General features: G+C 48.2%; 1 protein-coding gene across 1 annotated transcript in view; it reads right to left on the bottom strand.

Annotated features, from left to right (window-relative positions):
• Positions 1-3,157: 3,157 nt before the first annotated feature.
• DPT (dermatopontin) overlaps positions 3,158-10,627 on the bottom strand; it is a 53,910-nt gene continuing 46,440 nt past the window's right edge. Inside the window, exon 4 of the mRNA XM_088444922.1 lies at positions 3,158-3,850. Within this exon, the coding sequence (XP_088301048.1) occupies positions 3,784-3,850 (67 nt within the window). The 3' untranslated portion in view covers positions 3,158-3,783. The remainder of the gene's footprint in view (positions 3,851-10,627) is intronic.

The raw sequence follows: 10,627 nt of genomic DNA, 5'->3' as shown, positions 1-10,627 counted from the left end.
TTTCAGTTTGAGCTATATTCAGTTCACAGTATGGAGGGGGCGTGTTATCCTTACACAAAGAGGAGGCTTGTTTTCCCAGGATTAAATTATGCACTGTTAGGGACCTAAAAAAGAAATATTGGTGGATTTTATGGACTGAGGAAACTTAAAGTGACTTGAGTCCTGTTTTTTGTTTTTAAAATGTTGGTGTTGCTCTATTCGGGTACATCGTACACTAGTGTTCATAAATGTTCGAATATGTTTTGAATGAAGCATTTGATTCGAATTTTTTTTTGCTATGTAAATAAAGGGTAACAAATTGTCAATTATTTTCCAAGCATTAATTAAATAGGCTCACTCTTCTAGGCCCATATGTAGCCTTTTTGAAAGTTGCCTTGTACTGTTAATTGAAAATATTAATTATGCTAGATACTCAAAAGTTCAATATTGTTTGTGACCAAAATGGTCCAGTATCATTCTTTGTTAATTTGCCTGTGTGTGTCCAGCTAACCATGTATGTGGCAGGTGGGTTAGTCTGTTTGCTTAGTCCAAAGTAGTCTATTACTGCCCAATCAATGAGACTAAAGCTGGGTACACACTGACAGATACATTTTCCGATCAATTGATCGGCCAATGTATCTGCTGCCCGTCGGGCAGTGTGTACCCGTGATATGTCGGTGAACTTCGGCGTTCACCGACATATCTCATTGGCTGTGCTTCACAGCCGATGGACAGATATGTCTGCAGACATATCTGTCCATTGGCAGGTGTGTTCGGGCAGTCCGCAGACCGCCCGTACACACACAGCGCCAGCCGTGGGGAGGGGGGGGGCACACGCCCCCTGGTCGCCGGGACCCGCAGCAAGACACAGATGATGGCCATTCAGTGTGTATGAACGACCATCATCTGCAGATATATCTGTCAGGTGAGTACCCACCTTAAAACAATTGTCCAAGTCAATCACAATCCAGTTAAATGGAATTTTGTTTAGTTCTGTTGAGCAGTGACCTTTTTGCATGCATTGTGATTAGCTACTGTGCCCCTTGCTGTCTGGTTTGTTTGTGTGTGTGATTTGCCCGATCTGGTGCTCCATCTGTTTAGCCAAACTTTCTGCCGACCCATCCATTCACAGCTCACATATTCTATTTAAGGGGAGATTCAATTAGGTGCAGGGTTTACAGGCAGCTAATAGAACATGCTGCCTGATCCAGTTAGATGCGGGTACCCCCTGCGCTAAGTCCCAGAGAGTGGATTTTTCCTCGCAACCTCAGGAGCAGCGAGAAAAAAAAACTGTTAAAATGCAGACTCTCCATTTTAATGTGTGGGGAACCCATAGATTCCAGCACTTTGCGCAGAATCTATAGGTTTGCACGCATTAACCAATTGTTTACCCCGTGCGGCAAACCTAGCACTTAATTGAATTTTCCCCATAATGTTTAAATTCAGTAAAATAAGTAAATGAGGAACCGTTTTTCTTGAACAGTTTCTGATTTTCTGTTACTCCAAGTGCTCAGGTATGTGCTTTAATGTGACCCAAAATGGAGCATTTTAGTGAGCGATTTTCACCTTTATGATTACTGTAGTAAAAGTGCCTACACACTTACCGACTTGCTGACGATCCGACATCGTGCACGATTTCCCTTGAAACTCTCCCCGGCAGCTCTGCACACGATCTACACATGATTTGGTGTCCAATCTTCAAACGATATCTCCTGCATCCAGACTTTTTCCAGTGCATCGTGTCCTAGATAGTCAGATCTGCCCTACTGCACGGCAGATCTGACGATGCGATGTGCGACCAGAGGGGACGCGCATTGCATCGTGATCGTGAGTGGGGACTCACGATTTGGGCATTTTTTACATGATCTGTCGTTCCAATGCGTCGGAATCGGCCAGATAGTGTAAATAATCGCCAAGTGTGTAGGCACCTTAAAAGTCACACTTTTATAGTCACTCTCACAATTATCTCAACAATTTATTTTTATCTATATATGTTTAATGAAGTAACATATATACACAAATGCTTACCAACAAACATTATACCATGCATAAAGTCACTAATCTAATACATACACTTAGTAATTGTTTGTTAAAGGAAAACCGTTAATCACAAAAGAAAATAGTATGACAGGTAAGGGTGCATGTGACATTTTATCTTAGGGGAAACAAAAGTGCTCATTTGCAAATTGCTACAATTCTTACATACTTTAATCATGATTGTTAGTTGTAGTATCACAACACAGAGAGAGCTTACTGTCCTCCAAACTATTGACAGTTCTGTGTGTATAAATCGAAGTATAAAATAATATATTCCTACATTTAAGAGGTTCAGATGAAGTCTTACAATGAGCTGCAGTCATAATACTGACCGCAGGGATTCTGGCGCTCAGAATACCAGCGCCAGAATCCCGACACCTGTCAGAATCCCAGAGCTGGCATCCCGAAGGTAAGTAGCAGGGTTAGGGGGAGGGTTTGCTTTAGTGTTAGGAACTAGTGGGAGGGTTAGGTACTAGGAGGAGGGTTAGGATTAGGCACTAAGGGGGGGAGGGTTAGGTTTAGGGTGGGGGGAGGGGGAGGTTAGATTTAGGCACTAGGGGGAGGGTTAGGTTTAGGGTGGAGGGATCGGGAGGTTAGGTTTAGGCACCAGGAAGGGAGGGTTAGGGTAGGGAGAGGGGGAGGGTATAGAATACCAACCTACAAGTGTCGGTAGCCTAACCCTGTCTGTCCGCCGGGATCCTCACATAATCAAACATTAGTTACACTAGAGGAGCAAAGCTGAGAGCTGATTGGCTACTACAAGTTAAAGAACATTATTGTTCTTTATGTTGTCATATTAAACATTGTGAAAGCTGCTCAATTTCTTGTACATATGTACACGGTATCCGGTCAACTCGTCGACGTTCAGACTTTCGACATGTTCTGAGTGTTGACATAATGTCGACATGGTCATTAGGTCAACAACCAATATGTAGACATGCATTTAGGTCTACATGGTTCAAATGTCAACACATTCAGAATGTCAACGTTTAACATGCCGATACCAAGATGTCAAAATATATATTTTTTTTGTTGATTTTTAGGGCTAAGGTTAGGCTAAAATAACTAAAAAAATGTTGACATTTTGGTGTCGGCATGTTAAATATCGACATTCCGAACGTTCTGACATTTTAGCCATGTAGGCTTTAATACATGTTAACATATTGATTGTTGACCTAATGACCATGTTAACAATCTGACTGTTGCCATTCAGAACCTGGTGTCGATCTTCTGAATGTCGACAAGTCATACCACACCTATGTAATTGTACACCATACTAATAGTACAGCATAGATATGTGTAACAGATCATTAACAATATTATTAACTAGTAAACACTATAATGGTTTCAAAAGCAAACTTTTTCATAGTAAAATATTTTCGAATATTTCTATTGTATCCTTGTCAGAATGGAGTTATAAGCTGCACCTATGATAGAAACTGCAGATATACTGTCATTGCACTTTTGTATGCAGCCATAAAGCACATGATTTAAGCTTGACCATCGGAATTGTTTTGTCTTTACTATGAGGACTGTCCTGCTCACTGTGGTAAGTAGATGCATGTGGCAATGCAGGGGTGCTTTAGAGGATGGGTTTCTTGTAGCCTAGTGCTTCAGAAGTGCTAGCTATGCCCATGAAATGTCCCCAGCATGAAGCAGCCATGCACATTTCATATTAAAACAATTGGGCAAAGAAGAACAGAAATGAAAATACAATAAAGCATTTTGAATATCCAATGTTGAGGGTGCGCTGGGTTTGTTTTCATTCTAGAAGTTTTCAAATTCGCAGTTGAAGTCTGTCATTCTGCAAACGATATACTTCCACTGACGGTCCCTTGAAAAATGAAAAAATAATTAAGAAGAAAAATAAACATCCTAGTTTACATGACTCCTTTTTTTTATATATATATATATATATATATTTCTACTTCAGGGTCCATAGGGTATCCACAGGATACCTTGGGTATAGGCGATGGCGGCAGACATCCAGGCACCACAGAGTTAAATTTTCAGCCTCCCAGGATGCACTGGGGTCCCTCTCCTATACCCCGCCCCCGAGCCTCAGGCCACTCAGTTTTTCGAAGGTGCCTGGCCGGACCAGTCGCACCGTACAGAGGGGGGTCTTTTTAAGGCCCCTGAATATTTCTTCGCAGCTGTGGTTGCACAACTAGAGTGCTCCAGCATAGGACAGTCAGTATTGACGTCCATGCTGTCACTCCTACACCCCGCCGGTACCAGAACGCCGGTACCGATCCGGGGATGCTGGTAGGTAGCTGGGGTCACAGCTAGCGGTGATCCCCGGCTACCTGGACTGTGGCCGGATGCACGGGGAACAAGGTAAGCGGCGGGGTCCCGCAGTGGGCACCCGCCGGTAACACAGTCCTGTTTGGTCCCCAGGCAGGGGGCTCCCTGGGGACCGGCTGCGCGTGGGGCCAGGTACTGATCCTGCGCCTTCCACTAGACCACCAGGGACAGCGGGCCGCAGCATGTGCGGTACAGCGCGGCGTCCCAGGGGTTAATAGCACGCCAGGGGAGAACGCCTTCCCTGTCTCACAGCCGGCGTCTCCCCCGCTGCACAGTGCCATTCCTGAGCGGGCTGTGTCAGCGCTCCTCCCCCGGGCCCTGCCTTCTCTCTGCTCCTCGGTGACCATTTTCTCACTACATGTGCTGGGGATGGCAAACGCTGCTGGAAGCTGATACAGATGCCATTGCGGTCCGGGTCCCCCGCATACCTCTCCTTCAATTAAGGTCAGTGTGTGCAGCACTGTTTCCTACCAGGCTCTGGTCTGTGTAGTTGATCGCAGTGCTTGTAATGCAGGATGTTATCTGTGCATTGTATGTGACTTAAATGCTAGCGCTGTTTGCCTGTACTTTCATTTCTGACTGTCAGCCTTTTCCTATCCCTGTTCTTCTGCTACAGCCCTTGCGGTGCGGTGTCGCAGGGTGTTTATTACCTCACAGTAAACGTGGTTTTTCTGTGTGGGAGGTCACATACGCTCCGTTCACACTCCTCATGTCGGAAAGTGAACGAGGATATCCTCTTCCAGCTATAATGTACTGATATCATGTGCAGTTAGCGGAGGGATATGTAGACGCTGAGGGTTTATGGAGGGCATGTTGTATTATATATCACGCCCCATTTCTGTCACTGTGCCTGCACAAAAAAAGGGGACCGCCCTCGGCTGGCTAAGATGCTTACAGCCTTTGTGGGCAACGCCCCCTGCGTTTCCCCATAGGGGTTATCGCAGCCTGTGGTGGTCTCATCACATGCAGGGGTCCCTGGACAGTTGATGGTACCCCAGTGTATCCTGCTTTTCGCCCCCCCAGGTCTCGCAGGAGCCTGTGTGGGTGAATTTATTGTCCAAATGGTATAGCACCTGATGGACGTTTTACAGGGGGAGTCACCATTTCGGCCTTCTAAACGGCCTTTCGGGTCTCAGACGGGTAAAGACATGACGTCTGATGACGGTGACATTATTGACTTTTTCAGACACGAGCCCCTTAGTGCAAAGGAGGCGTAGTCTGGGTCTAAAGTCTATATACCTGGCCTTCTACGGGCAGTCCGTGCGGCTTTGGTTATTACATATCCCCCGTGGCTAAATCCAAATATGCCTTCTTTAAGGATAAGGGTGTTGCCACTGTAATTCCTCTATCTGGTCAGGTGGATCATTTAGAGGAGGCGTGGAAATTCCGGGTAAGCGGTTCAGCCTCAAAAACGGTTGACCTTTTGCATACCCTTTTTGCGGATAATTACATTTCCGAATGGGAGTTACCTTTCCGGGTAGATTCTCATGTTACACGCCTAGTGAGGAGTGCTACGTTGCCCATGCCCTCCAGGTCCTCTTTGAAAGAGGTTCCAGATTGCAAGGTGCAAATATATCTAAAATCCAATATTCCCTTGCTGGAGGGGCTTCCAGGCCGGCTATGGCCGTGTGCTGGGGGGCCAGAGCCATGGAACACTGAGTAGGTAACTGGATCTCTGCACACTGACTCTCCAGCAGAGCAGGTGGATAGTGGCAAATTCTCAGAGACTTTGCCACGTTCATAATGAGACGGTCTTACATATAGCCTACTCCTTTCCAGAATCTCCTCGGCAGCAGTAGCGGCTTGCCGCTCCCTGTGGTTGCGCTCTTGGAGAGCGGACGCAGATTCCATTTGGAATGCTTTGCCTTTTACGGGACAAGTCCTGTTTGGCCCTCGTCTGGACGCAATTGTGGCCCTGTAGGCAGCAGCTACGTCTGCGTGTCTGCCATCGGCTACAGTCCCATCAGGGTCTGGGACTTTGTCTTTTCGGCCCTGTGAGGCCAGGGTAAATCTAAAATACAGCTTTCCAAGACAGTCAGTAGCCAGGAAATCTGCTCAGCCATAAGAACAGGCTTAGAGTACAAGACGTCCTACTCCCAAGTTTGACTATAAGCCTTCAGCCTCACGGGACAGGCCTCCTCTCGGGAGCCCCCAGAGTTGGAGGCCGGCTTCTCCAGTTCGCCCAGTGCTGGTATCTGACCACCACGGTCACTGGGGTAAGAGAAGTATTTTCTTGAAGGTATGTCCTCTCTTCCCGGTAAAAGCCTCCCAGACGGTTTTTCGTTACAGGTCTTCTGTCAATTCAGGACAAGGCCCTGTAATTTTTGAGGGTGTTACACTCTATGCTCCAGGCAGGAGTTATAGTACCTATTCCGTTGCCCCAAAGGGGAACGAGGTATTACTCCATCCTCTGTCTGGTACAGACACCCAATGGGGCTTACCAGGACATTCTCAACCTCGAATCCTCCAACAAATTCTTAAGGGTTCCTCGGTTCGGGAGAGGGACCCTGCATTCCATCATTCAATGGAGCCTGGGAATTTTGTGGTGTCGTTGGATATATTCAGGGTGACTACCTGAATATCCCTCTTATCTTAGCACACCAGTGTTTTCCTCAGGTTTGCAGTGGTCGATAAGCGTTTCCAGTTTCTGGCATTGCCCCTTGGTCTGGCCTCCGCACCTCACGGTTTACCAGGGTCATGGTAGTTATGGCAGCCCACCTGCGGATGCAGGGGGTCCGCTTGTTACCCTATCCGAGTGACCTCCTGTTGTTACCACGGTCTCCAGAGATACTTCAGTGCCATATGCAACGGACAATATCTGTGTTGCTACGTTAGGGCTGACTGATAAACTGGAAATGGTCCTCTCTGATTCTTCACAGAGGATGCTCCATATCCCAACATCTGAGGATCTTTGTGATTGAGGAAAAGATCTCTGCAGGCAACTGCGTACCTTTGCCTGTAATGCAGAGTCGCCGAGTGTCTATTCACTTGGCAATGTGGTTCCTGGGTTCCAGGATGTCGCTGTTCGACATGGTGGAGTACCCAGCTTCACTCTAAAGAACTTGATCCTCTCCGGATGGCATGGGTTGCCCCATAGGATAAAGTCAATAGGCTTTCCCCGGAGGTTTGTCTCTCTCTGGCCTGGTGGCTGCAGAAAGCTCACCTAAACAAGGGGCACCCCCTTTGGGATTGCGGACAGGGTCCTTCTGATGACGGACGCCAGTATCCGTGGCTGGGAAGCAGTGACTGGTCCACACTTGTTCCAGGGCAGGTGGACACCAGTAGTTTTTGCGCTTCCCATAAACATCTGAGAACTCTGAGCAGTATTCAAGGTTCTCCAGCATGCAGGACAGGTCCTCCACGGAAATACCGTGCAGGTACAGTCTGACAACGCCATCATGATGGCTTATGTAAGCCACCTAGGAGGTTCCCGAAGTCAGGCGACACTAACAGTGGTGTCCCGAATTCTGGCTTGGGTGGAAGGCTATATCCCTGCCGTCATCGGCAGTGTTCATTCAGGAATCCTCAGATGGAAAGCAGGCTTTCTCAGCCGTCAAGACGTGCATTCAGGGAAATGTCCTCTTTATCAGGAGGTGTTCAATCTTCTGGTGAACAAGTGGAGCCTTTCAGAGATGAGACTCTTCTGATAGACGTAGGTAGGTCCAGTGGACCTTCCAAGTTGTGTACCTCGTCCCTCCGTTATCCCTTCTTCCTCCAGTAATAGCAAGAAGGAGGCACGCTCCTGCTGATAGCTCCAGCGTAGGCCAGATGGCTCTATTACTCAGATCTTCGGAGCCTCTCAGTTAACACTCCGAAGCTGTTGCCTCTACGCCCGGACCTGTTGTCTCAGGATCCTGGCTGATACCCAGACCTGGGTTGTCTGTCCTTGACGGTGTGGCGGTGGAGACTGCCCTCTTAAGGTCTAGGAGTTTTTCCAGCTCTATAATTAACAGGGGCTCTGTCCATGCTAAGAGCTCGGAAGTTTTTATCTGCAAGAATTTACCATTAGGTATGGTATACTTTCTTTCAGGTGTCGCCCTAGAGGCTAGGTATTCCGGATATCCACAGGTTGGCTTTCCTACAGGTGGGCTTAGATAACGGTCTTCGCCTTGCTTACCTGAAGGTGCAGGTTTCTGTCCTGTTAGTATGGTTTCAGTGTAGGATTGCTACTCTTCCTGATGTCCGCACCTTTGTGCAGGGTGTACGTTATATTCAGCATCCCTTTGTTCCACCTGTGGCTCCTTGGGATTTGGCTGTGGTCCTTAGGGCTCTCTGAGGACCACCATTTGATCCACTGGGCTCAGTGGATTTCAAATGGCTTACGGCTAGGACTGTATTCCTTCTGGCTCTTAATTTGGCCAGTAGGATCTCAGAATGGGAGGCTCTGTCATGTAGACCTCCCTTTTTCTCATCTTTCCTAGGAACAGGGCAGTGCTTGCCTTTACTTTTCCAGTCCTGTCTGCTGGTGAGGCCTATTTGGCTGTGGTACGGGCGCTAAGAATTTAAGTTGACCGTACCAGTCCATTTAGGAAATCAGACTCTCTGTTTTGTCCTTTCTGATTTCCATAAAAAGGGTTGGCCTGCCACTACGCTAACTTTGGCAGGATGGATTCACAGGTCTTCCTGTTCCATCCTCTATTAAAGCTCTTCCACTAGGTCTGTGGGTCCTTCGTGGGCAGCTCGACCTGGCGCCTCAGCGGTGATTGGCAGCCACGTGGTCATCTGTCCATATTTTTGTAAGGTATTATGCTTTTGGTACCTTCGCCTCTCAGGATGCTTCCTTTCGGCGGTGGATTCTCCTTACAGCACAGGAGCGTCCCCACCCTTAAAGGATACAGCTTTGGGACATCCCCAAGGTATCCTGTGGATACCCTATGGACCCTGAAGTAGAAAATATGAGATATGGTAAGAACTTACCCTTGTTATCTCTATTTCTACGAAGTCCATAGGGTTCCACAGGACTCCCGCCCTGTCGCACCTGTACTGCAGATGGGCTTTGATCTCCGTCTCCTTCTGGTGAGAATGTGATTCTTGTGTGTTCCAGACTGTCTTCTCTCTCTTTTTTGCTCCTGCTCCGGCCTATGGCTTGTTACGAAACTGAGTGGCCTGAGGCTCGGGGGCGGGGTATAGGAGAGGGACCCCAGTGCATCCTGGGAGGCTGAAAATTTAACTCTGTGGTGCCTGGATGTCTGCCGCCATCGCCTATACCCAAGGTATCCTGTGGAACCCTATGGACTTCGTAGAAATAGAGATAACAAGGGTAAGTTCTTACCATATCTCATTATATATATATATATATATATATATATATATGTTAAAATATGTAAAAATGGAGCCCCCCCTACCCTGCGCGCGCAGCACAAAAATGAGCGTGGTCACAAGGGGTGTGATCACTTAAAAATGGGGCATGTCAACATGACACACCCCTTTCTCGTCACTCTGAGCATTCCTTTTCATATGCATCTTAACCCTATTAGGGCTCCTTATACAGTACCCCCAGTATACAATGTCCCCAGTAGTGGTCCCTCTTATGCAGGCCCCTAGTAGTGCCCCTTATTCAGTACCCCCAGTAGTGGTCCCCCTTATGCAGCCCCCCATTAGTGCCCCTTATTCAGTACCCCCAGTAGTGGTCCCCCTTATGCAGCCCCCCATTAGTTCTCCTTATACAGTGCCCCCAGTAGTGGTCCACCTTATGCAGCCCCCCATTAGTTCTCCTTATACAGTGCCCCCAGTAATGGTCCCCCTTATGCAGTGCCCCCAGTAGTGGTACCCCCTATGCAGTGCCCTTTATATAGTGCCCCCAGCAGTAGTCCCCCCTAGTAGTGGTCCCCTTTATGCAGGCCCCCAAAAGTGATCCCCCTATCCAGTGTTTCCTGTAGTGGTCCAGGTCCTCCCAATGTAGTGCCCCCAGTAGTGGTCCCCCCAGTGCAGTGCCCCTAGTAGTACGCCCCTTATATAGTCCCCCCCAGTAGAGGTCCCCCTCCCGATGCAGTGCCCCCCGTAGAGCTCCCCCCTCCCGAAGCAGTGCGCCCAGTAGAGGTCCCCCCTCCCGATGCAGTGCCCCCAATTGTAGTCCCCCCTCCCGATGCAGTGCCCCCAGTTGTAGTCCCCCCTCCACATGCAGTGCCCCCAGTAGTAATAGTCCCCACCCCCCGAGTAGTGCAGACAAATACAAGTAATTACCTGAATCCATGCTCCGGCTCCAGCCACTGCTTCTGCCACACGTCAGTCCTCCCGGGCTTGCACACTGCATTATTATCCACTGCAGGAGCCAGAAGGCGGAGCTCATGAGTGAGCTCCAGCCCGG

Source organism: Taudactylus pleione, unplaced genomic scaffold, assembly GCF_031769625.1.
Source record: "Taudactylus pleione unplaced genomic scaffold, aTauple2 ptg000374l, whole genome shotgun sequence".
NCBI classification, from domain to species: Eukaryota; Metazoa; Chordata; class Amphibia; order Anura; family Myobatrachidae; genus Taudactylus; species Taudactylus pleione.
Note: the sequence above shows the minus strand (reverse complement) of the source record. Positions and strands in the feature narration are given on the sequence as shown.